Source organism: Numenius arquata, chromosome W (assembly GCF_964106895.1).
Source record: "Numenius arquata chromosome W, bNumArq3.hap1.1, whole genome shotgun sequence".
NCBI classification, from domain to species: Eukaryota; Metazoa; Chordata; class Aves; order Charadriiformes; family Scolopacidae; genus Numenius; species Numenius arquata.
This window is the reverse complement of record NC_133615.1, coordinates 31,709,043-31,736,589: the sequence shown is the minus strand read 5'-3', so window position 1 is coordinate 31,736,589 and position 27,547 is coordinate 31,709,043. Positions and strand designations below refer to the sequence as shown.

The 27,547-nt window shown below is 45.4% G+C and overlaps 1 protein-coding gene across 1 annotated transcript in view; it reads left to right on the top strand.

Annotated features, from left to right (window-relative positions):
- Window positions 1-345: 345 nt before the first annotated feature.
- Window positions 346-27,547, top strand: part of LOC141476589 (syncytin-2-like) — a 99,075-nt gene continuing 71,873 nt past the window's right edge. Inside the window, 1 exon segment of the mRNA XM_074165354.1 lies at window positions 346-442. Coding sequence (XP_074021455.1) covers window positions 346-442 — 97 coding nt within the window.

The following is a 27,547-nucleotide window of genomic DNA, read 5'->3' as shown; positions in this document are numbered from 1 at the left end:
CAGAGCGGCTTGTGCCTGTACGGACAGGGGAGTGGCTTTTGCCGGTATAGGCTGTGGAGTGGTCTGTGGGATTTGAGTAGCAGCCGCACATGTCACACAATACCCACTCCTGCACCGATGTTTAACAAAAAAACACCCCTGCAACATATTCAGGAAAACCAACAACAAAATCATGATTTTATGAAAGTAACATTCCTTTTCAAAACAGCCAAAAAGGTTTCCATCCCCTAGCTCTGATGGTGTCACTTTGGCATAAGCATTAAAGGGCGAAGTAAACCTTCCCCATGTGAAACTGAAAGTGTAAAAGTAGCAGCGGTACTCGTTGTTGGAGTAGCTGGAGTAGTGATGGAGCTCGTTGTTGAGGCTGGAATAGTGGCAGTGGTCATTGTCAGAGTTGAAGTAGTGGCGGTGTTCATTGTCAAAGCTGGAGTGGCTCGAGCCGGTACAGGTGGCAGAGTTGCTCAGGGGATTTGAGTAGCAGCAGTGCATGTCTTACAACATCTACTCCTGCACCAATATTTAATAAGAAACCACCCCTGCAACACATGCAGGAGAATTGACAATAAAGTCACAGTTTTATAGTAACAAACATTTCCGAAATCCAAAAAGCATCCATCCCCTACCTCTGGTGGTGTCAATTTGGCATAAGCATAAAAGGGCAAAGTAAACTTTCCCAAGGTAAAACTGAAAGTGTAATTAGTAATAGAATCTATTACGTGATGCCCGAGATATGCAGGTAAAGTCATTATCCAGTTTATCATATTATAGACCTGCATCAAAACCACAGCCGAATAGCATGTTTAAACCACCGCAAACAAACACACAGAGTAAATAAGTTACACAACACATTTGGCAGGTTAAGCAGCATTGCATCAACTAACTTTAAACGAAGCCATATAAAGGCACGATATAACATTTCGCTTAAGAACATGATGTGAGCTGTCTGTTTTACTTTTCAACCCCTCAAGACTCTCGTAGAAAAAAATCCAATACTATCTCAACTGAGCAAGCTGGAATTTGAACTATTTAGACAATCTGTCAGAGCCCCGGTCCTGCCCACGTTGGGCACCAATAAATGTGTCGTGGTTTGGGCTGGAATGGCCACTGAATGAATGACAGATGCTCTCTTTAACCTCTCTCCCCTTCAGAGAAGGGAGAGAAGAATGAGAGAGAGAGAGACCTCTGGAATGAAAAAGAAACTAAACTACTTCAATGAAATATTAATAATAAAAAAGAAAAGTTAGGTGTCTTCTAACTAACTGCACTTTCTGAAATTATCGGCATATTCTTCAGAAAGTAGTCCACTTCCAGAGCGATAAGACCTAATGTTTATAGTTAATACCAAGGGATCGTACGCAGAGAGGCTCTTGCTTATACTTCTTGCTATACCGAGGTCAGCTAACTTTGTTATTTGCCCCGTTAGAGGGTCGGAAGCGGAAAAGCATAGAGGGGTCACACCTGTGGGGAGGAGCGGACAGGACAGGTGGCCCAAAACTGAGCAACGGGGTATTCCATCCCATCTGCATCACGCTCAGTATAAAAGCTGAGGGATCAAAGGGTCAGCTCTTTTTCTTCAATGGCCGGTGTCCGAGGAGGACTCTGTCTGTTTGTCTGCCTTTGATCATGATCCATGTGTTCCTGACTCCAGATCTGGAATCCAGTTCCCATCCATCGCTGAGTTCAGTCTGGGAATTTCCTAGTGCCTGCCGGTGACGTGATCATCATCCTGGGAGCTTGATACTGGTTTTGTACATATTGTATATATTTCATTATTTTCTTTTTTGATATTATATTTTCCTTTTATTATTTTATTCTTAATATTTCATTAAAGTAGTTTAGTTTTATTTTAAACTCATAAGTCTCTTTCTCTCTCATCCTTCTCTCCCTGAAGGGAGATGCTCTCCATTCTCTGAAGGGAAGAGAAGCAAAAGAGAGCATGTGTCATTCCTTTTAGTGGCCAGCCCAGCCCAAACCATGACAACCCTGGCTCGAAAACCCTAGGGGTTCACCTCAAGTTTCTCCAGGTGCTTTCTGCCAGAGGCTCCAGGTGGGGCCGTTATCCCTGGCTGAGGTGTAAAGCTCGTTTTTCGCATCTTGTCCTGTCCCGACCGGCCCAAGGCTATTGCACGAACTATCTCCCGTTTAATTTGTTCTTGCTGTTGCTCAGGGCCCCATTCAAAGTCCTTCTTCTTCCGGGTCACTTGACAGAAAGGGCTTACGATCAGACTATAACCTAGAATATGCATTCTCCAAAACCCCACGAATCCTAAGAAGGCTTGTGTTTATTTATTTTTTTTTTAATTGATGGAGACAGCTGTTATTTTATTGATCACATCCATTGGGACACTTTGGAGGTAACAGAGAAAGTCTGGGTGAAGGACGACTTCCCCTTGGTTGAGGAAGATCAAGTTAGAGAACAGTTAAGCAAACTGGATATCCGCAAGTCCATGGGTCCTGATGGGATGCACCCATGAGTGCTGAGGGAGCTGGCAGAAGTTATTGCTGGGCCACTCTCCATCATCTTTGAAAGGTCATGGAGAACAGGCGAGGTGCCCGAGGACTGGAGGAAGGCCAATGTCACTCCAGTCTTCAAAAAGGGCAGGAAGGAAGACCCAGGAAACTACAGGCCGGTCAGCCTCACTTCCATCCCTGGAAAGATGATGGAACGGCTCATTCTGGGAGTCATCTCAAAGCATATGGAGGAAAAGAAAGCTGTCAGAAGTAGTCAACTTGTATTCACCAAGGGGAAATCACGTCTGACTAACCTGATAGCCTTCTACGATGGCATGACTGGATGGATAGATGAGGGGAGGGTGGTGGATGTTGTCTACCTTGACTTCAGCAGGGCTTTTGACACAGTCTCCCACAGCATCCTCATAGGTAAGCTTAGGAAGTATGGGTTAGATGAATGGACAGTGAGGTGGACTGAAAACTGGCTGAAAGACAGAGCTCAGAGGGTCGTGATTAGGGGCACAGAATCTAGTTGGAGGTCCGTAACAAGTGGTGTTCCCCAGGGGTCAGTACTGGGTCCAGTCCTCTTCAATATATTCATCAATGACCTGGATGAAGGGATAGAGTGTACCCTCAGCAAGTTTGCTGATGACACAAAACTGGGAGGGGTGGCTGACACACCAGAAGGCTGTGCTGCCATACAGCGAGACATGACAGGCTAGAGAGTTCGGCGGAGAGGAACCTGATGAACTTCAACAAGGGCAAGCGTAGGGTCCTGCACCTAGGGAGGAATAACCCCATTCACCAGTACAGATTAGGGGCTGACCTGCTGGAAAGCAGCTCTGCAGAGAGGGACCTGGGAGTCCTGGTGGACAACAGGATGACCATGAGCCAGCAATGTGCCCTTGTGGCCAAGATGGCCAATGGTCTCCTGGGGTGCATTAAGAAGAGGGTGGCCAGCAGGTGGAGGAAGGTCATCCTCCCCCTCTCCTCTGCCCTGGTGAGGCCACATCTGTCGTACTGTGTCCATTTCTGGGCCTCCTAGTTCAAGAAGGACAGGGAACTACTGGAGAGAATCCAGCAGAGGGCTACAAAGATGATCGAGGGATTGTAGCACCTCTTTTATGAGAAAAGTCTGAGAGACCTGGTTCTTTTTAGTCTGGAGAAGAGAAGACTGAAAGGGGACCTCATCAATGCTTATAAATATCTAAAGGGTGGCTGTCAAGAGGATGGGGCCAGACTCTCTTCAGTGGTGCCTGGTGACAGAACAAGGGGCAATGGACGCAAGGTGGTATACAAGAAGTTCCATCTCAACATGAGGGGGAACTTTTTTACTTTGAGGGTGGCAGAGCACTGGAACGGGCTGCCCAGAGAGGTGGTGGAGCCTCCTTCTCTGGAGATATTCAAAACCCACCTGGATGCGTTCCTGTCCAGCCTGCTCTGGGCGAACCTGCTTTGGCAGGGGGGTGTGACTAGATGATCTCCAGAGGCCCCTTCCAACCCCTACGATTCTGTGATTGTGTGATTTTAACAAGAAAATCCCAACTGCACAACTTGATTTGGTGGGATGATTTAAAACATAATTTCTAGCTAAGTTACATCTGGAGGTGTCAGGGTCTTTGGATATTCATAGTCTGATCTATCCTTTCTTTGTACTGTTGTATGATACTCGGGTCATTTCATGGTAACTGTCTGGTTTTCATGTTAATTTAAAAAATTTTGGGGTAAAATTTTGATATTTCTTGTATTTAGCATCTAAAGCATCCCTGTTGGTCATAGAGTATTCAACATGAGTAATGGCAAAAGAATCAGCCCTGAGCATTGTAAACTGTAATATGATATAGACCTAATTAATGGAACTCTAGAGATATATGGACGCAATATTAGATGCCATTGGGGAGGAAAAAAAGCCAATTTATTTAAGAGAGAGTACGAAGTATGAAAGATTGTAAACTTTCAGTGTATCCCACTTAAGCAGCTCATGCTAAAGATCTTATCTGTAGAAAGAGAAGTAAATAAAATGTCCAAAATTCTAAAAGAATTTAAGAATAATTCACCCTAAAATTAACTAAAAACTTTACCCCAAAGTAAGTAGTGTTATTTGTGCAGTGTTTACCAAGATAGTATCTGCATCTCTGATGTGGTTGGAAATGCAATTAATTAATAGCAATATATAAATTACTTAAATGTTATTTTCATATACATAAGAAGGTAGCATTCAAAATGGAACATAGATAAACTCTGCCGATGTTACAGACAATAGAACAATCTATGAGGTTTTCCATCACTGCTGAGGTGCATAAATCTACTAAGCTTCTCCCTGACTGGCCTGCAAGTTTCCCAGGTGCCTAACTTCAGTTGTCCACATCTGATCACAGATATACTAAGGACATAAGGGCCCATGTCTTGCTCTCACTCCACTGCTCTATAGGCTCCAGTGGGGAGGCTGCCTAGGTTTTTCCGAAGTAACTGAAGTCCAATAATTTGTGATGGCCTTGGGGTTGATTACAAAAAGTATCTTCATAAGGTGTCCTCTTGCTTAGGAAGTTGTTCTCATGCTCTCCTGATCCTGACAAGATGTGAACCATTTGAATATATAGAAATTTGGGTGCAATGCTCTTTTGTCAAAATTGAAAATGAAGATATGGGGTGTCGTGGTTTGGCCTCAGATGGCAACAAAGAACCACGCGGCAGCCGCTCTCTCGGACTGCCCCCCCCCCCCCCCCCAACATCTGTGAGGGGAGAATGGGAAGAAAAAGGCAAAACTCGTGGGTTGAGACAAAGGCAGTTTAACAGAACAGCAAAGGGAACAAGAAAACAACAACAATAACACTGACAGAGGAATATACAACCACGATTACAACCGGACCGGGATGACCCAGCCTGCTCCCCCGTGGTGACTTCCTCTCCCTCCCCTTCCCCTGCCAGCTCCCAGCTACCCTCTGGGCATGGCTCACATGGGATGGAATACCTGTGTCCCTGCTAGATCCCGGGGAGAATTAACCCTATCCCCACCAGACCTAGGACATCATCCACCCCTTATTCCATACCATCTATGCCATGCTCAGATCTTACAGTTTTCAATGAAATGCTATCAGTTTTCCCTGATATATATATATATATGTACATATATATAACCATACAGATATAATGTCCTTAGTCTATGGGCCATTACTCTAAAATGTCCATTGAGTTCATTTAATCCATGACTTTGGGCTCCATCTGTTAGAACAGTCTCTCAGGGCAGGCAAGATGGTGTGTGTGGGGCTGGACTGTCGCATGCTGTATTTTCGGGGCTTGCAGCTGATGTATCCGGTGCAGCTCATGTCCACGGTCCATGGGTTGAAGATGTCGATCTCGATGAAGTTGCTGGGCGCCAGCTGCTGAGGTCAGTTCTGATCCCTTCACTGCTGCACTTTACTCGGTTTTTCATCAGAATCCATCTGTCATTAGTTTGGGTGATTCTTACTATAGTACAACCAATAGCAGTTACAGAAATGAGGATGTACAGTGGCAGGGTCATTTAGCAATTAACATCATACAGTTTCATTCACTGGCTATTCTCACCCAAAATCAGGTCTCCATGATTGAACACATTGAACTTCCCCATCCTTCTGCATCACCCACCTAGTGCAGCCAGGTCCTTGAGCAAAAGCAATCCCATGGATGGGTTTGCCTTTGCCTGAGGCAGGACTAACCCAGACTGTCTTCCCTAACATATTCTTCATGTGCACTACGGGGACTTTATCTCCCTCCACAGTACATGGAGGTCTTAATTGGGCGGGGCCAGCTCGGTTGGTAGATCCCCTGGTGTTAACTAGCCAGGTAGCCTTTGCTAAATGTGTATCCCAATTTTTTAAAGTCCCACCACCCATTGCTCTCAGTGCAGTTTTTAACAGTCCATTGTACCGTTCTATCTTCCCAGAGGCTGGTGCATGATAAGGGATGTGATAGACCCATTCAATACCATGCTCTTTGGCCCAGGTGTCAATGAGGCTGTTTCGGAAATGAGTCCCGTTGTCCGACTCAATTCTCTCTGGGGTGCCATGTCGCCACAGGACTTGCTTTTCAAGGCCCAGGATGGTGTTCCGGGCGGTGGCATGGGGCACAGGGTATGTTTCCAGCCATCCAGTGGTTGCTTCCACCATTGTGAGCACATGGCGCTTGCCTTGACGGGTTTGTGGGAGTGTAATATAATCGATCTGCCAGGCCTCCCCATATTTGTATTTCAGCCATCGTCCTCCATACCAAAGAGGCTTTAATCGCTTGGCTTGCTTGATTGCAGCACACGTCTTACATTCGTGGATGATCTGTGCAACAGTGTCCATGGTCAAATCCACCCCTCGATCACGAGCCCATCTATATGTGGTGTCTCTTCCTTGATGGCCTGAGGAGTCATGGGCCCATCGAGCTATGAATAATTCACCCTTATGTTGCCAGTCCAGATCCACCTGAGCCCCTTCAATCTCAGCAGCCCGATCCACCTGCTGGTTGTTCTGATGTTCCTCAGTGGCCCGGCTCTTGGGTACATGGGCATCTACATGACGTACTTTCACAACCAGATTCTCTACCCGGGCAGCAATATCTTGCCACAATTCAGCAGCCCAGATGGGTTTACCTCTGCGCTGCCAGTTGCTCTGCTTCCACTGTTGTAACCACCCCCACAGAGCATTTGCCACCATCCATGAATTGATACAGAGATAAAGTACTAGCCATTTTTCTTGCTCAGCAATGTCTAAAGCCAGCTGAATTGCTTTCACCTCCGCAAACTGGCTCGATTCACCTTGTCCTTCAGTGGCTTCTGCAACTTGTCTTGTAGGACTCCACACGGCAGCCTTCCGCTTTCGATGCTTTCCCACAATCTGGCAGGACCCATCAGTGAACAGGGCATATCTCTTCTCATTTTCTGGTAGTTTATTATACGCTGGGGCCTCTTCCACGCGTGTCACTCCTCCTCCGGTGACATTCCAAAATCCTTGCCTTCTGGCCGGTCCATAATCACCTCTAGAATTCCTGGGTGACTGGGGTTTCCCATTCGAGTTAGCTCTGTGATCAGTGCAATCCACTTACTCCATGTAGCATCCCTTGCATGATGTGTAGAGGGGACCCTTTCTTTGAACATCCAGCACCGGCATTCGAGGTGCTAAGAGGAGCTGTGCTTCTGTACCAACCGCTTCTGCTCAAACCCCTTCATACGCTGCCAATATCTCCTTTTCTGTCAGAGTATAGCGGGCTTCGTATCCTCTGTATCCCCGACTCCAAAACCCTAGGGGTCGGCTGCGTGTCTCCCCTGGTGCTTTCTGCCAGAGGCTCCAGGTAGGGCCATTCTCCCCGGCTGCGGTGAAGATCACCTTTTTAACATCTTGTCCCGCCCGGACTGGCCTCAGAGCTACTGCATGGACTATTTCCTGTTTAATTTGTTCATAAAGGTTGTCGTTGCTCAGGACCCCATTTAAAATCGTTCTTCTTCTGGGTTACTTGATAGAGAGGGCTCACAATCAGACTGTAATCTGGGATATGCATCCTCCAAAAACCCACAATGCCCAGGAAAGCTTGTGCTTCCTTTATACTAGTTGGTGGAGACATAGCTGCTATTTTATTGATCACGTCCATAGGGATCTGACGGTGTCCATCTTGCCATTTTATTCCTAAAAACTGGATCTCCTGTGCAGGTCCCTTGACCTTACTTCGTCTTATGGCAAAACCAGCTTTTAGAAGGATTTGAATTATTTTATTCCCTTTCTCAAAAACCTCTTCTGCTGTGTTGCCCCATACGATGATGTCGTCAATGTACTGCAGATGTTCTGGAGCTTCACCCTGTTCCAGTGTAGTCTGGATCAGTCCATGGCAAATGGTGGGGCTATGTTTCCACCCCTGGGGCAGTCGATTCCAGGTGTACTGGACACCTCTCCAAGTGAAAGCAAACTGTGACCTGCACTCTACTGCCTGAGCGATTGAGAAGAATGCATTAGCGATATCACTTGTGGCATACCACTTGGCTGCCTTGGACTCCAGTTCGTATTGAAGTTCTAACATGTCTGGCACAGCAGCACTCACCGGTGCTGTGATTTCATTCAGGCCACGATAGTCCACAGTTAGCCTCCACTCTCCATTGGATTTCCGCACTGGCCATATGGGACTGTTAAAGGGTGAGCGAGTCTTGCTGATCACTCCTTGAATCTCTAGTTGACGAATCAACTTATGGATGGGAATCAGAAAGTCTCGGTTTGTGCGATATTGCCGCCGATGAACTGTTGTGGTAGCGATCGGCACCTGTTGTTCTTCGACCCTCAACAACCCCACAACAGAAGGGTCCTCTGAGAGACCAGGCAAGGTAGACAACTGTTTATCAACTTCTTCCGCCTCCAAGGCAGCTATGCCAAAAGCCCACCGGTACCCTTTTGGGTCCTTAAAATACCTTCTCTTGAGGTAATCTATACCAAGGATGCATGGAGCCTCTGGGCCAGTCACAATGGGATGCTTTTGCCACTCATTCCCAGTTAGGCTCACTTCAGCCTCCAGTACAGTCAACTCTTGGGATCCCCCTGTCACTCCAGAAATATGAATGGGTTCTGTCCCTCTATAGCTTGATGGTATTAGGGTACACTGTGCGCCTGTGTCCACTAGAGCCTTATACTCCTGTGGGTCTGATGTGCCAGGCCATCGAATCCACACATTCCGGTTGTCCCTTTCCCCCACCTGGCTGGAGGCAGGCCCCCTCTAATAGTGGTCATAGTATCCGTTACTCACTTCTTGCAGAAATGACTTGGAAGTTCCTTCAAGGGGATCAGAAGTAAGATCAGGCCTTCTACTCTGTCTGGGGAACTGCCTGCAGGAAACTGGGGCGGCACTTTTCCCCTTTTGTGGTTGTTCTTCCTTGCAATTCCTGTACCTGTGCCTGTAGGATTGAAGTAGGTTGTCCATCCCACTTCCTCATGTCCTCTCCGTGGTCACGCAGGCAGAACCACAGGGTACCTCGTGGTGTAGTACCCTCTGTGTTCTCTGTCTCGAGTGGAGAAACGTCTGCTCCTGATAGCTGAGATACTGGCTTGTACAGGTGGAGAGTAGGTCATATTCTCTTCAAGTTGCTGGAACTTCCAGGACAGTTTCTCCACACCTGAGACAAGGGGGGAAGAGAGACTTCCTTCGTATTGCTGAAGTCAGGCAGCCACCTCATCCACCGTTGGTCCCTCTTTGCCTTTCCATTCCATCACTGCCAATGAGTTGGCATATGATGATGGTGCGCTCCGTACAAACTTCCACCACATGGGCCTTGTGCATTGGATCTCATCAGGATCTGTGGGTAACTGTGCATTGTCCAGGTCATGATAAATCATCTCCCTCACGGCTAATTCTCTCAGGTACTGGATACCTCTTTCCATGGTGGTCCACTTGCTTGGATGACCTACAACATCTTCACTGAAGGGGTACCTTTCCCTCACACCTGACAGGGGTCGCCTCCAGAGGCTGAGGGCTTGTGTCTTTTTCCCAATCGCCTTGTCAATGCCCCCTTCTCTAGACAGAGATCCCAGCTGCCTGGCTTCCCTACCCTCCAATTCCAAGCTACTGGCTCCGTTATCCCAGCATCGGAGCAGCCAGGTGACAATGTGCTCGCCTGGAAGTCGGCTGAAATCTTTTTGCATATCCCGCAGCTCACTCAGGGATAGGGATTGGGTGATTATCTCTGGTTCTGCCTCTTCCTCCTGTTCTCGTGATGACCCTGGTTCATCGTCATCCCTCACTAAGCAAACTGATTTCTTGGTGTATTTCTTCTTCTGGATAGGGGCAACTGATACGGGCATGGGTTGGTTTTCTGGTTCAGTTGCAGTGCCTGCCACTGGGGCTGGAGTAACCACATTGCCTGCCATTGGGGTTGGAATAGCTGCAGCACCTGCTACAGGGATTGGAGTAAATGCAGTGCCTACCACTGGGGTTGGAGTAGCCGCAGTGTCTGTCGCAGGGGTGGCAGTAGCCACACTGCCTGTCGGCCTGGTTTCCATCTCTTTCTCCTGAGGATGCTGCACAATATTGAGCAATGCTTGGTAGATACTGGCCAGGGCCCAGCGCAGTGCGGTGAGTTGTGCCTCTCTGGAATAGCCACAGCATTTTCCTTTCAAATATTCTATCACTTTATCAGGGTCCTGTAATTGTTCGGTGGTGAAATCCCAGACCATTGGAGGTGAAAAACTCTCTAGATACCTGCCCATGGTCTCCCACATGCCATGCCACCCATGACTCTCCAGCCTCGGGGCAGATCTCTGGGTGGTAGTCTCAAATAGTTGCTTAACCCTAAACAAAAACTGAAACACAATCAGGAGACCTAGCAATAGGACCAAGCTGGTTTGCATGTCCCAAGAGTATTCAAAATTCTCAAAAACTGGCATACCTGGCACGAAAGAGAAAAGGGAGGTGAAAGAACTGGGAAAAGTATCCCCTCCTGCTTCGCCCATAGACTGAGTGTGATTATTAATAAATTCCCCGAGATATGGGTGTGAGAAATTAGCTGAATTTTGCTTCAGCTACTTGGTATATTTCTATTTGTGTGCTCGGTTATAGCATCTAACTAATCCTTACAAGTACCCTGGAATGGCCCAGAGACTCTGGTTTACAAGAAGCCATTTAGGTAAAGAGAACCGAATTGATGGTAGACTGATAAGCGAACAAAGGACGGTGGAAGGTGATAAGTGGATAAAGGCCACCTGGGGGGGTGACTGAAGAAAAGAAGGATATGGACACTAGATCAAGAAGATGACCACCAGGATGTTTGTAACTACTAACATTAGACAGTAGATATTAGCAGAGACTGTGAAACAATGTATTGTTAATTAAAGGTTTGTGTCTTTAGGCGGTCGGGAAGAATGTGAGCTCCAACTTCTCAGCCAATGAGAAGAGAGACAGGTATTCAGGCGGCCGGGAAAGAAAGGTATAAAATATCTAAAAAACTAAAGATGTGTGTGCCTCTACTTTGAGATGCACCCGATTCAGCGCTGCTTCGTACAATAAACCTTTGCTCCAGTGACTTCGTCCTCTTTAAAATTTTAAGTGTGAGCCGGTGTTTCTCACATGGGCAGGAAAACAGTGCCAAATAAACAACCCAACATAACCATCTGAACAGTGATGCTATCATATCATAAGTTGATATCGCACAGGACAGCAAAATTATAATCCTGATCCCTCTCCCAGAAGTGATAAACATCATCACGGGGAGTACATAGAGCATGTAAGAGTTTACATAACACAGCCATGAAAACAAACGAAGCAACATTGTCCCCAGTAAATAATACAATAAATACCGATAACAAATTCCTTTTAGCACGCTCTGGTCAGATCTGTTTTTATCTCAACCCTCCGAGTTGCCCCACGTTGGGCGCCAAAAAGGACTGTCGTGGTTTAGCCTCAGATGGCAACAAAGGACCACGTGTCAGCCGCTCGCTCAGATCGGGCCCTCCCCCCGCCAGCGCGGCCGGGAGGGGAGAATCGGAGGAAAAAGGCAAAAAAACTCGTGGGTTGAGACAAAGGCAATTTAACAGAAGAGCAAGGAGAGCAAGAAACAACAACAATAATAACACCGACAGAGGAATACACAGCCACGAGTATGATACCACCGCTTGCCGATCGCACCCGGGACACCCCCCCGACCGCTCCGCTCCCCTGGGGGATGACTTCCTCCTCCCCCCCCCGACTTCCTGCCCCTCCCCTTCCCCGGCTAGCTCCTGTTACCCCCTGGGCATGGCTCACATGGGATGGAATACCTGTGTCCCTGCTAGGTCCTGGGGAGAATTAACCCTATCCCCGCCAGACCCAGGACAGTGGTTCTTCATGTATGACTTTTAGCATAGTTTTATTTCTCTTTGGTCTTGTGCTCTTTTCCTGAGATCTTTACTCTGCCCTTCCCTTTTTTTCATTTTCCTTGCTATGACACTTTTCTGTTGCTTCTCTATTTTTCCTAATTTTCCATATGCTATCTCTCTTTTGGGGGGGGGGAATATCTTATAAAGTGGAAATTCCTCACTGATTTTTTTTCAGAAAAGAGTTTTCTAGACCCTGAATGATTCATTACTGAGGAGAACTGGGAGGGGGGGAGCAGTAAGATTTACTCCCAAATGTTTTTAAGGTCCTAAGTATGTATGGCTCCAAAAGTGCACTGCAATGATCCACCTGCATTTACAGACAAAATGGTGTTAATATAAAGAACAGCCCATACTAAGCCTCACCACGTATTTTTTTGCAGTATGAGGTAAGCAGCTATTTGCTAACTTGCAGTATATCTGTGAAATACATCCAAACAAAGACACTGTATGGCAGGAAAGCAGTGCCGAATAAATGCCCCTACATAACCATCTGAACAGTGATGCTGTTCGTTTTAACACGCTCTGGTCAGATCTGTCATTATCTCAACCCTCCGAGTGCCCCACGTTGGGCGCCAAAAAGGACTGTAGTGGTTTGGCCTCAGACAGCATGAAAGAACCACGCAGCAGCCGGTCTCTCAGACCGGACCCCCCCCCCCCCACCACGGCCGTGAGGGGAAAATGGGAAGAAAAAGGCAAAACTCGTGGGTTGAGACAAAGGCAGTTTAACAGAACAGCAGAGGGAACAAGAAAACAACAACAATAATGCTGAGAGAGGAATATACAACAACGATTATGATACCACTGCTTGCAGTCTGAACCAGGGACGCCCCAGCCCTCTCCGCCCCCCATGTGGTGACTTCCTCTCCCTCCCCTCCCCTGGCAGCTCCGGCTACCCCCTGGGCATGGCTCCCATGGGATGGAATACCTGTGTCCCTGCTAGATCCTGGAGAGAATTAACCCTATCCCTGCCGGAACCAGGATGTGGGGCCAGAAGATCAGGCTAAAAGGCTCTAATTCAAACTTAAGAAGAGACCAAGGCTTTTGATATTTAGCCCTAACTGGATTCTTCTATTTTATTTTTTTACATCCCTAGTCTGGCCCCTCTGAAGGGCGAGCCATTTGTCCTTTTGGCCCTCTTAGTTTTGCATTTTTTGAAAGGTGGAGAGTGCATGCTTGAACCTGCTGGGTAAGTGACTTTCCTGAGCCATGGGATCTGTGACTCAACCCACTCAGACTGACAAGGGCCCAGGACCTTCTTGATGACCCTTCCTGTGTCTGAAAATGGCTCCCACGAGACCACATGCTTATGCTCTCTACAGAATCAGTGGAGACAGAGAGAGCTAATTCATTTGGACTGAATCTCTTACAAGATGTCTTCAAGATCCCAACTTTTCTCCATTGATTTTATGGTAATCTAGGCAATTATTTTAGGACAGGATCATCCCTCCTGAATCACTGAGTGGCTAAGATGCAGACAGTTCCTAAGCTAGGCACTTATCACTGAATCCCACCCAGTGCAAACAACATTAATAGATGTGGAAGCAAACACTACTTTTGTGGTATTTCAGTGTGACACACTGTATCATTATTACTGAGTCACAAATGGCAAATTGTTAATGGTACCTTTCAAAAATGTGCGTTCCAGTTTAGTATTGGCTTATGAAAAATTTCCAAAATAGTTATTTAATTATTTAATGCTTAATTTTCTTAATGAAGAAAACAGAAGTGGAAATCCCTCAGCTGAGTTCAGCAGTGCAATTTTATGAGCTGACAAACTTAAAAGCTATAGTGCATGTGCTTCAGATGACAGCTTTTCCAACCGCTCTGTTGGAGATAAGGATGGCGACTGAGAGACGGGCACACCACCACTGTTTGTCTGATGGTGAGAGCCCTTCCCTGTGCTGTACTGCATGCAATGTGTCTTGTTGTCATACTGTCTGCTGCCTTTCATCCCCCCTAGAACATTAAATCCCTTATGGAGAACATCCAGATGTGATCATCCAGCCTCCAGATTTGGATTTTAAAAATTCTTAATTTTCCTGTGTGTCCACCCTGTATAATGCAGCTCTCCCTGACATAGATACGTATTGCATATATTAAATGCCTGTAGCCAGTAAGGAATGAAGGCCGAGCCCCTTTTCCCTGGCTACTTTCTTTAGCAGATACATGGGATGCTGTGTCACACGAATGGACTGAATCAGCTATAACTTGACCTTGCATTGACCTTGTAGTTCTCAGTCTGAAGGACATAGTTAAAGAATAACTAAAACACAGGTAAAGTGTACCTGCTTACTGGATTATTTTGCCCAGATTTACAGTACTTAGGAGCAATCAAGTATTTTACTTCAACAGAGGAATAAAATTATAGTATTAAAATTATTAGTGAGTGATCCTTCTTTCACAATCCATATATGCTTTTTCCCTACTGTTGACTGAAATGGAGACCAGAGGAACAGTCATTGTTTGGCTGCAGTTTTTCTTTAGGTTTGTTATGCGGATTTTTGTAGTCTGTCCTGTTGGAATTAGGCACAATGCATGGAGAGACTGAGGGCATCAGGTCCCTGCTCTGTTGCCCACATTGCATTTCAGGCATGGGAGCTGAGGCACCAGGCAAGAGCATCCTGCATCATCAGGCAGCACATGGATGGGAATGGGGTCTTCAGATAACTAAACATCATATGAGGGAGATCATATGCTCTTAGCATCAATGAGTAGCAGATAACTTTTCTCCTGGAGTAAGAACTGCCCACACCTGTAAGATTATGAACTTTCCTTTAGCAAAGGTCAAATACACAGTGACCCTGAAAGACAGTGGAGCTGCCTTTCCCTGAGTAAAGCTCTACCTCATCAAAACCGATGCTGATATTTGAGTCTCTGCAGTCTTTAGCTAACTGACTGTTAAAGGGCTTATGGCTGCTGCTCTGGACACTTGATTGATTTGGAGAATGAATGGTTAAAGGTCGTTAGTGTAGATTTAGTACAGCTTGGCAAAGAACAGAGCTCGGAGCCCAGGAGCCCAGCATTCCAAGATAAGGAACTGGCCTTGTGTATAAGATAGCAGGAACAGCCTGCATGCTAAGGAGGAACCCAATTGTCTGGGTAAAGTGCCCATCTGGTCGGGACCAGTTTCGCGGTTTGGGGTCCAGCCAGCCCAGTATTCTAAGCCAAAGGTAAAAGTACACGGTGAAGAAGACTATGAGCCTTCCTCCAGAAGACCCCGGCCCACGACCACTGGGCGACAGTACGCATGCGGCAAGGGGAGGAGACTTATGATAATGAGTTCCTAGAAATAATTAGAATAGTAACGCCTTTTCTTAGAATTAATTACAATAACCCAGCCCACATTAATGAATATGTATGCTTTTTATCATAAATAGATGCTTGTTTTACGAGCCAGTGTGCAAGTTAGGAGGAGAAATCCCCCTTGCACCTGGTGCCGCAATAGACATACCTGCTTTATAACTCTATTTGAGTTGTAGGGTTTGTTTCCGCGCGTCAGATGGAAAATGCATTTTCTGTGCATTCACAAACTTATAAACTGTAGCACTGCAAATCTTTCTATACTTTCCTCATCAGTATGTGTGAGCCTTGATTTGAAGGAGCTGGCTTTAGGGGTTACTTCATTCCCTCTATGCCTGCTATGAATCTGCAGTGTGCCCCCTCCACTGAAACTGCCAACAAGATCACAACTGCCTACCCAAATCATAACTACATGACTGAAAAGCGTGTATTCTCACCCTTTCAGCAAATGTTATTGATGGCTTTGTAGTATGGTCATGTGTAAAGTGGACTGAGATCAACAATTTATTTCATAAAAAGCAGCAATGATTTATATTCATCATCCAAAAACTGCAGAAGCCTGAGTGAAAGCATTGATGAAAATGCTGCTGCCGTCAGTTCCCGCAGCTGTTTGGACCACTGTACAGGCCACTGCAAACCACTTGATAGCAGTCGGCACCCCATGGCATGTGTAAGACAGAAGTGACAGCCTTGTGTAAGACAGCCTTGGTGGGGCGTGGAAATGTACAGGGGGCCACATCTCAGGGAATGAAAGATTTCATTTTTAACACCATTTGGGCACCGAACTACTTGCCTAAGCACCTCTCTCTTGTTGGTTTCAGTAGGAATTAGGCACTTAGGCATCTGTTTGCATTTTAGCAGCTGAAATATTGAAGAAGGCAAAAGCTTCTTATCCTGCAGCGATGAGCAGGTTGCCTAGCTTCCTGGGCAAGATCCTCTGAAATCAGTAAAGCTTCATGTAGACAAAAGGACCTGCTTGCTAAATCTGTCTACAGGCTCAAGGCCTCTGAGGGGGAAAAGCTACAGGAAAGGACTGGACACAGTACAAAAAGGGAATCCTACTCCCAGCTGCCAAAACAGAAACGAACAGAACAGAATCTTCACAGTTGGAAGGGACCTTTGAGATCATCGAGTCCAACCATACACAACCCCCCCCCCAAAAAAAAACCCCAAAAAACCACCACCCACCACACACCAACACAAAACACAAAACACAAAACAAAAACACCCAACCCAACATTCTCGGGCACTAGAGCATGCCCTGAAGTGCCACCATGTCCTGGTTTGAGGTAAAACAGAACTAATTTTCTGTTCAGTAATTTTTCCTTTTTAGCTGGGCCTCTTCTAACTAACTAAACTCTGAAATTAACAGCATATTGTTCAGAAACTGTTCACTCTCACAGTGATAAGACCTGATTATGCCAAGGAATGGTGAGCAGAGAGGCCCTTGCTTATACTTATTGCTATAACAACCAAGGTCAGGTAAATTTGTTATTTGCCCCGTTGGAGGGTCGGAAGCGGAAAAGCGTAGAGGGGTCACACCTGTAGGGAGGAGCGGACAGGACAGGTGACCCAAAACTGACCAACAGGGTATTCCATCCCATCTGCATCATGCTCAGTATAAAAGCTGAGGGATCAAAGGGTCATCTCTCTTCCTTCAATGGCCGACATCTGAGGAGGACCCTGTCTGTTCGTCTGCCTTTGATCCCGATCCGAGCAATCCTGACTCCAGATCCGGAATCCAGCTCCTGTCCATCACCGAGTCCAGCCTGGGACTTTCCCCTGTGCCTGCTGGTGATGTGATCATCACCCTGGGAGCTTGATACGGTTTTGTATATACTGTATTTTTTTATTTTTTTCCTTTTTTTTAAAATTATTTATTATTTCATTATTTATTAATATTTTCATTAAAGTAGTTTAGTTTTTCCTAAACTCATAAATCTCTTTTATCTCTTCCTCTCCTCTCTTTTCCTTGGGGGGGGGAGGGGCCATCTGTTGCTCTGATTGGTTAATCTGGTCAAAACCATGACAGATATATTGGCGCCCAACGTGGGGCTCGACTGTGGTACGACTAGAGCTCTGGTAGATTGTCTAAATAGTTTGAATTCCAGCTTTCTCAGGGATTAAAACAGACAGCTCACATCATGTTTTTAGACAGGATATTGTATCATATCTTGATGGGGATTTCGTCCAGGTTACTTGATTCAGCACTGTATAATTTGCCTTATGTGTTGTATAATTTACTTGCTCTTTGTGTCTGTATGCGGTGGTTCAAACGTGGTATTCTGGTATTGTGTTTGATCCTGATCCATACCGTGATTGAATGGCTGATTTCTTTACCTAGATTCCTTGGGCATTTTGTACTGAATTCTGTTGCTAATTATACTTCGAATTTTACCTTGGGAATGTTTACTTCACCCTTTACTGCTTATGCGAATATGTCATCATCAGAGACAGAGGATGCAGCCCCTTTGGATAGCGTGAATGACAGCTGCATTCCTAAAATCATTATTTTAGTGTTGATATTGCTAAACGGGCTGCAGGGGTGGTTTCTCTTTAAATCTTGGCGCAGAAATGCGATATGCACTGACACTGACCGTACTCGGACTCCATCCGCACCGGTACAAGTTGCTCCGGTGACCAGAAGGAAAAGGAGGAGGTCAGCTCAGCCCTCTGTCCCTTGTGACAAACAGCAAGTAAGGCCAGACAGCAGGGGAGAGGACTTTTCTGACGGAGATGCAGAGGAGGGTTCTTCTAGAGCTGATAAGGGAGAGGCTCCTGTGCCAGCAAGGGAGGAGGACTCAGATACAGAGATAATCATTAAATCCTTCTCTATGAAGGATTTGCGGAATATAAGAAAGGATTTTAGCCGTAATGATGGTGAGACACTTGTCTCCTGGTTGCTCCGATGCTGGGATAATGGAGCTGGTTGCATGGAATTAGACGGTGCAGAAGCTAAGCAGTTAGGAAACCTGTCCAAAGAGGCCGGTATAGATAAAGCTCTTGGGGAAAAGTCACAGACTCTCAGTCTCTGGAGACGACTCTTATCAGCTGTAAAGGACAGATACCCCTTTAAGGATGATATTGAATGCTGCCCAAGTAAATGGACCAACGTAGAGAAAGGTATTAAGTACCTGAGAGAATTGGCTGTGAAAGAGGTGATTTATGGTGACTGGGATAAAACTGTAAATCCTGATGAGATGCCATGCAGACAACCTATGTTGCGGAAGTTTTCACGGAGTGCACCACCAATGTATTCCCACACTTTGTCGGTACTGACTTGGGCAGGAGTTGATGATGATTCATTAACTGTAAGTGAAGTGGCTAGCAGAATGTGACAGTATGATGACAGTCTCTCTCGTCCCCTAACTGTAGCAGCTGTAGAAAAATTGACTGATAAAACTGAGAAAATGATTGAGAAATATGAGAAACTGTTTGATAAACTGTTTGATAAATTGTCTAGGATGGAGAAAAGATCCTATTCTTCCCCTCCATGGACCAACGTTGCAGCTGTCAGGAGAAGACACCCTCCTATGAGACCGACTCAGAGGAGACAGAACACACTACGAAATATCCTGTGGTTTTGCCTCTGTGACTATGGAGAGGACATGAGTAAGTGGGATAAAAAACCTACCTCGGCCCTACAGGCACGAGTAAGTGAGTTGCAAGGTAAAGCAGATAGAAGACAGAATCATTCCAGGAGGACTGCTGCTCCAGTTCGTAGGGGGCGGTTCTCCGGTCCACGTAGAAACTCATCTGCCAATTATAGACGTTAGAGGTGCCCTGCCTCCAGCCAGGAGGAGGAGAGGGATAACCGAGTTTATTGGACTGTGTGGATTCGATGGCCTGGCACATTAGAGCCACAAAAGTATAGAGCCCTGGTGGACACAGGTGCACAGTGTACCTTATTGCCATCGAATCATAGAGGGACAGAATCTGTCACTATTTCTGGTGTGACTGGTGGGTCTCAAGAACTGACTGTACTGGAGGCTGAAGTGAGCCTAACTGGGAATGAATGGGAGAAGCACCCCATTATCACTGGCCCAGATGCTCCGTGCATCCTTGGCATAGACTTTCTCAAGAGAGGGTATTTCAAAGACCCAAAAGGGTATCGATGGGCTTTTGGTGTAGCAGCTGTAGAGACTGAGGACATTACACAGCTGTCTACCTTACCTGGCCTTTCAGATGACCCTTCTGTTGTGGGATTGCTGAGGGTTAAAGAACAGCAGGTGCCAACTGCTACTGCCACAGTGCATCGGCGACAGTATCGCACGAACCGAGACTCCCTGATTCCCATTCAGAACCTGATTTGTCAGCTGGAGACCCAAGGAGTGATCAGCAAGACTCGCTCACCCTTTAACAGTCCGATATGGCCAGTGCGAAAGTCTGACGGGGACTGGCGTCTAACAGTAGACTACCGTGGCCTGAATGAAGTCACACCCCCACTGAGTGCTGCTGTGCCAGACATGCCAGAACTGCAATATGAACTGGAGTCAAAGGCAGCCAAGTGGTATGCTACAATTGACATTGCTAATGCCTTTTTCTCTATTCCTTTAGCAGCAGAGTGCAGGCCACAGTTTGCTTTCACCTGGAGGGGTGTCCAGTACACCTGGAATCGACTGCCCCAGGGGTGGAAACACAGCCCTGCTATTTGCCATGGACTGATCCAGACTGCACTGGAGAAGGGTGGAGCTCCAGAACACCTGCAATACATTGATGACATCATTGTGGGGGGTAACACAGCAGAAGACGTTTTCAAGAAAGGTAAGAAAGTAATTGAGATTCTTCTGAAAGCAGGTTTCGCTGTGAAAAGAGGTAAGGTCAAGGGACCTGCACGAGAGATACAGTTCTTAGGAATTAAATGGCAAGATGGGTGTTGCCAGATCCCAATAGACATGATTACCAAAATAACATCTATGTCCCCACCTACTAACAAAAACGAAACACGAGCCTTCTTAGGCGTTGTGGGTTTCTGGAGAATGCATATTCCAGGTTATAGTCAGATTGTGAAACCTCTCTATGAAGTGACTCAAAAGAAAAATGAGTTTGTGTGGGGTCCTGAGCAACGACAAGCTTATGAGCAAATTAAACAAGAGATTGTGCATGCGGTAGCACTTGGACCAGTCCGAACAGGATAGGACATTAAAAATGTGCTCTATACTGCAGCAGGAGACAATGGCCCTACCTGGAGCCTCTGGCAGAAAGCACCAGGGGAAACTCGAGGTCGACCCCTAGGATTTTGGAGTCGGGGATACAGAGGATCTGAAGCCAACTATACTCCAACTGAGAAAGAAATATTGGCAGCATATGAAGGAGTTAGAGCTGCTTCAGAGGTAATTGGTACTGAAGTACAGCTCCTCCTGGCGCCCCGATTGCCAGTGTTGGGCTGGATGTTCAAAGGTAAAGTTCCTTCTACTCATCATGCCACCGATGCTACCTGGAGTAAGTGGGTTGCCTTAATCACACAGCGAGCTCGAATAGGAAACCCAAATCGTCCAGGAATTGTAGAAGTGATCACAAACTGGCCCGAAGGCAGAGACTTCACAATGCCACTAGACAAGGTGGTAACACGTGCTGAGGAAGCCCCACCATATAATGAACTCTCAGATAATGAGAAACAGTATGTTTTGTTCACTGATGGATCTTGTCGTATTGTAGGAAAGCATTGAAAGTGGAAAGCTGCTGTATGGAGTCCCACACGACGAGTTGCAGAAGCAACTGAAGGAGAAGGTGAATCAAGTCAATTTGCAGAGGTAAAAGCTCTCCAGCTGGCCCTAGACATTGCTGAACGAGAAAAGTGGCCAATGCTCTATCTCTATACTGACTCATGGATGGTGGCAAATGCTCTGTGGGGATGGTTAAAACAGTGGAAGCAGAGCAACTGGCAGCGCAGAGGTAAACCCATCTGGGCTGCTGAATTGTGGCAAAATATTGCTGAACGGATAGAGAAACTAGTTGTAAAGGTACGTCATGTAGATGCTCATGTACCCATGAGTCGAGCCACTGAGGAACATCGAAACAATCAGCGAGTGGACCAGGCTGCTAAGATTTTCCAGACAGATTTGGACTGGGAACATAAAGGTGAACTGTTTTTAGCTCGGTGAGCCCATGACACTTCAGGTCATCAAGGAAGGGATGCAACATACAAATGGGCCCGGGACCGAGGGGTGGATTTAACCATGGACGCTCTTGCGCAGGTTATCCACGATTGTTAAACATGCGCCGAAATCAAGCAAGCTAAAAGGTTAAAACCTTTGTGGTATGGGGGACGATGGCTGAAATATAAGTACGGAGAGGCTTGGCAAATAGACTACATCACACTCCCTCAAACACGCCAGGGTAAGCGTTACGTGCTTACAATGGTGGAAGGAAGCACCGGATGGTTGGAAACCTATGCCGTACCCCATGCCACTGCCCGGAATACCATCCTGGGCCTTGAAAAGCAAGTCTTGTGGCGACATGGTACTCCAGAGAGAATTGAGTCAGACAATGGGACTCATTTCAAAAACAATCTTATAAGTACTTGGGCAAAAGAACACGGCATCAAGTGGGTATATCATATCCCCTATCATGCACCAGCTTCTGGCAAAATTGAGAGATACAATGGATTGCTGAAAACCACCCTGAAAGCAATGGGGGGTGGAACCTTTAAAAATTGGGACAAGCATCTAGCACAAGCTACCCGGTTAGTTAACACCAGGGGATCCATCAATCGAGCTGGTCCTGCTCAATCAGACATTTTACATAATGTAGAAGGGGATAGAGTCCCTGTGGTGCATGACAGGAATATGTTGGGGAAAACTGTTTGGGTTTTCCCTCCTTCAGGCAAAGGCAAACCCATTCGTGGGACTGTTTTTGCCCAAGGACCTGGATGTACTTGGTGGGTGATGCTGGAGAATGGAGAAAGTCAATGTGTACCTCAAGGAAATTTAACCCTTGGTGAGAATATTCAATTCTGAGCTGTATGATATTAACTGTTATATAATACTAACATTATCTAATAAGTGTTTTTCAGGATAAATAGTGGTGGTGAAACCTGAGCTAGCTTCTCCGAGTGATGTCCAGCAAACTCTTCAAGAGGGACATGCTACCTGTGGATATGGACCACAATGAATTTCATATCATCTTTTCTGCCCTGAGAGTCTGCTATGACAAAAACCTGCAATTATGGACTAAAGGAACTCAATGAACTTTTGTGTATAAAGACAAATCATAAATAAGGGACTTCTGTATATATATTTGTATGTATTTGATGGATAAGATGTAATGATAATCAGAGCACAATGCAAATGGTACGGAATAAGGGGTGGAATGTCCTGGTTTGAGGTAAAACAGAACTAATTTTCTGTTCAGTAATTTTTCCTTTTTAGCTGGGCCTCTTCTAACTAACTAAACTCTGAAATTAACAGCATATTGTTCAGAAACTGCTCGCTCTCATAGTGATAAGACCTGATAATACCAAGGGATGGTGAGCAGAGAGGCCCTTGCTTATACTTATTGCTATAACAACCAAGGTCAGGTAAATTTGTTATTTGCCCCGTTGGAGGGTCGGAAGCGGAAAAGCGTAGAGGGGTCACACCTGTAGGGAGGAGCGGACAGGACAGGTGACCCAAAACTGACCAACAGGGTATTCCATCCCATCTGCATCATGCTCAGTATAAAAGCTGAGGGATCAAAGGGTCATCTCTCTTCCTTCAATGGCCGACATCTGAGGAGGACCCTGTCTGTTCGTCTGCCTTTGATCCCGATCCGAGCAATCCTGACTCCAGATCTGGAATCCAGCTCCTGTCCATCACCGAGTCCAGCCTGGGACTTTCCCCTGTGCCTGCTGGTGATGTGATCATCACCCTGGGAGCTTGATACGATTTTGTATATACTGTATGTTTTATATATGTATATAAATATATATATATACACTATATACTTTTATATATATATACACTATATATATTTTTTTATTTTTTTATATATCTATGCTATATATACTATATATTTTTTCCTTCTTTTTATTATTTATTATTTCATTATTTATTAATATTTTCATTAAAGTAGTTTAGTTTTTTCTAAACTCATAAATCTCTTTTATCTCTTCCTCTCCTCTCTTTTCCTTGGGGGGGGGAGGGGCCATCTGTCGCTCTGATTGGTTAATCTGGTCAAAACCACGACACACCACTACACGTTTCTTAAACACCTCCAGGGATGGTGACTCCACCACCTCCCTGGGCAGGCTGTTCCAGTGCCTGACCAGTCTCTCACTAAAGTAATTCTTCCTAATATCTAATCTAAACCTCCCCTGCCACAACTTCATACCATTTCCTCTGGTCCTGTTATTCCCTTGGGAGAAGAGGCCAACACCCACCTCTCTACAGCCCCTTTCAGGTAGTTGTAGAGGGCAATGAGGTCTCCCCTCAGCCTCCTCTTCTCCAAACTAAACATGCCCAGTTCCCTCAGCCTCTCCTCATATGACTTGTCCTCTAGACCCCTCACCATCTTGGTGGCTCTCCTCTGGACACGCTCCAGCAGCTCAATGTCCTTCCTGTAGTGAGGGGCCCAGAAATGAACACAGCACTCGAGGTGAGGCCTCACCAGGGCCGAGTACAGAGGCACGATCACTTCCCTGGTCCTGCTGGCCATGCTATTCCTGATACAGGCCAGGATGCCGTTGGCCTTCTTGGCCACCTGGGCACACTGCTGGCTCATGTTAAGCCGGCTGTCCACCAACACCCCCAGGTCCTTTTCTGCTGGGCAGCTTTCCAGCCACTCTTCCCCAAGCCTGTAGCGTTGCCTGGGGTTGTTGTGACCGAAATGCAGGACCCGGCACTTGGCCTTGTTGAACCTCATCCCATTGGCCTTGGCCCATTGATACAACCTGTCCAGATCCCTCTGTAGAGCCTTCTGACCCTCAAGCAGATCAACACTCCCACCTAGTTTGGTGTCATCTGCAAACTTCCTGAGGGTGCACTCAATCCCCTTATCTAGATCATCAATAAAGATATTAAACAAGACTGGCCCCAAAACTGAGCCCTGAGGGACACCACTGGTGACTGGCTGCCAACTGGATTTCACCCCATTAATCGCAACTCTCTGGGCATGGCCATCCAGCCAGTTTTTTACCCAGTGAAGAGTACACTTGTCTATGCCATGATTCGCCAGCTTCTCCAGGAGAACGCTGTGGGGGATGGTGTCAAAGGCCTTACCAAAGTCCAGGTAGACAACGTCCACAGCCTTCCCCTCATCGAGAAGGCGGGTCACATGGTCATAGAAAGAGATCAAGTTGGTTAAGCAGGACCTCCCTTTCATAAACCCATGCTGGCTGGCCTTGAACCCTTGGCTGCTCTGCACTTGCCGTGAGAGCTCACTCAAGATGAGTGCAAATCTATAAGCCTTATCCTTGAATCAGAATTACTCATTATCCAGATGTTCTTCACGTGCTGCATATACTCCTAGGGTGAAGGTTTTAAAATAGGGACAGGGAAACCTGAGCATTTCCTGGGGTTCATTGGAAAGAAAAGGTTGTTACAATTTTTATTTATTACTCTTGAATAATAGCTAAAATTTATCCCTGAAAAGTGCATTAAATACAAACCAAAGATAAAAAGAAAAAAAAAGGAGATGGAACAGCTGAAAAAAATGTAGGTCATTGCAGCTGCGTTGGAATCAGAATGGTTCTTTGATGGACTAATGAAAGTTATGTGAATAATTCATTTAATTTTTTTTTCCATACTTTAAGGTCATGTAAAACATCTATTATCATAACACTTGAGCATAATCTCTATTGTATCTTCACATTTCCCTTGTCAGATTCTATTATTTCAAATGTACAGCTGAGCAATAAAATCAGCCAGCAACCCAGGGCAGATTTACCCTGCTTTTATACCATTTATAGCACTTAAGTCAGAAACTCAGTCCTTGTGAGGATGGCCTCCGGAGGGGAAGTCAGGTATTGCACTTTCTGGTGCTTGAGATGTACCTGGGGTTTAGTGCACCCTCCTAAGTTTCATACCATTAACCTAGCTGCTTCTGCTAGCTGTTTTCTGAGAGAAATACGTCCTTTCATAAAGCTCAACACAACCTATATGTATTATCAACTTGCCCAGATGCCTTTGAATTGGCACTGATACAGAGACAGGAGAACACAATAAGCTATTCTCCAGCTACCAGACTATATGCTGTTGCCAATATATGTTATTCAGTACAATTCAGCATCTCAGTATGACTGAAAGCCTGTTACTGGCTTGCACACAGTGTGTGTCTTTTTAAAGGCAAATAAACTGTCAGCTGCTCAGATTTTATAAACATGTTTTCTTCTTCCCAGCTGAATAAAATCTGGCCAAAATTCAGGCTCACAGAGATATCAATTTAAGTCCCAAATATTTTTTAAGTTATGTTATTTCAGATTTATATGCATGTAACCAGGAACAGAATTTAGATTATTATGTTTAACCTATCTTGATTCTTTCTAATTCTTTCCTGGTGGGACAATAATAAAGCTTTCAAGAGTCAGTCTTTGTTCCAGTTTTTTGGTGTATTTGGCAGATTTATAATTTTTATGTTTCATCCAGTTGTAGGATTTCCCCCCCTCATTACACAAACCTTCACTATGTAGTCTGATGAGCAAATATCTGATCTTGTATCAGGTGAGTAAAACTTAATCAGTTAAAGTATAAGTCCCAACCTGCTTAGATTGATTCAAAACCCCCTTTCCCCGTTCTCTTCTGGAATTCATGTACTCTGGCTTTGCCACTGCTTGTGACTTCCCAAAATTCCTCATGGGTCTTGCAAGGCTGGTCTTCTTCTCTTTACTGCTTGTGCTGATGGCTTTTGACAGATTTGATTTTTAAAAATAAAAATGTTTTGCAGGAATAGGTCCCTTCCAACTCTAACCATTCTACGATTCTATGATTCTATGAACATAGCTCTTAAATTTTTAATGTTCTTAGCTTAGGGTTTAAGTGACTTGTCCAAGGCAACAGAAGGAGTTAGAGACAAAACTGGATTAGACACAAAGTGTTTCTGGCTCATTGACTTGGGCTCACACTTCTGGACAAAGCTCTCCTTTCCAGAACAGTAACATTGCTCTTTCAGTATTAGAAAACATCGAGTATGTAAACTGCCAAAACCTGTGAGCTGAGCTCATTGGGATTTGACTTAGAATTTCCCAGGTGGTGATGTATAATAACATCATTTTTCCACGCCCAGCATTTAGTTCTTATTTAATTTGTGCCTTTTCCTGTTATCTTCCTTGCTTTATATGATGTGGAAAGACATGGTGATATTATTCAATTAATTTTGCTAAACTGTTGCCATTTTAATTAACTTTACTGTTAAGAGTGCATTACTTCTGTTCTGAATTTCTTCTGACTTCTAATACAACCTTTTACACGGGTGCCTATTAAACCAAAGACCTAATATTTGGTGGCATGCTATGGATTTACAGAATATGATCAAATTTACTCTTATTTTTCTTTTGGTTAAGCAGAACAGTGTGGGCTCCTACACTTCCTCGATATAAAGCAAATTTCCCAATTACCTATTCTTTTTCATGGTTATTTCTGCAATATTCTGTGAAATATCCACCTTTTTTTTCAGAACTGCATACACTGGAAAAGACACAGTGGGTGGGAGCAAACAACAAATGTGGACTACTCACTCAAGAGTCCCTATATGTCACTGAAGAGACACAGTCCCTTTCAGGATGGAATTAATCTGATAGATTTCAGAAGTCTGCCCTAAATGAATCATACCATAAAAGTGCCTATTTCTTACTCATTACTGAAAAGAAACCCAAGGTGAATAATTCTATGTGGATGACCTAAGTTAGGTGAGATGAGTCATACTTAATATTCAAAAAAACAGGCACACTTATTTCAGAAGAAATAATATAGCTTTCTTACTCCTGCTGGAGATTCCTTTAGTAAGGCATGTAGGGGTTAAATTACTACTTT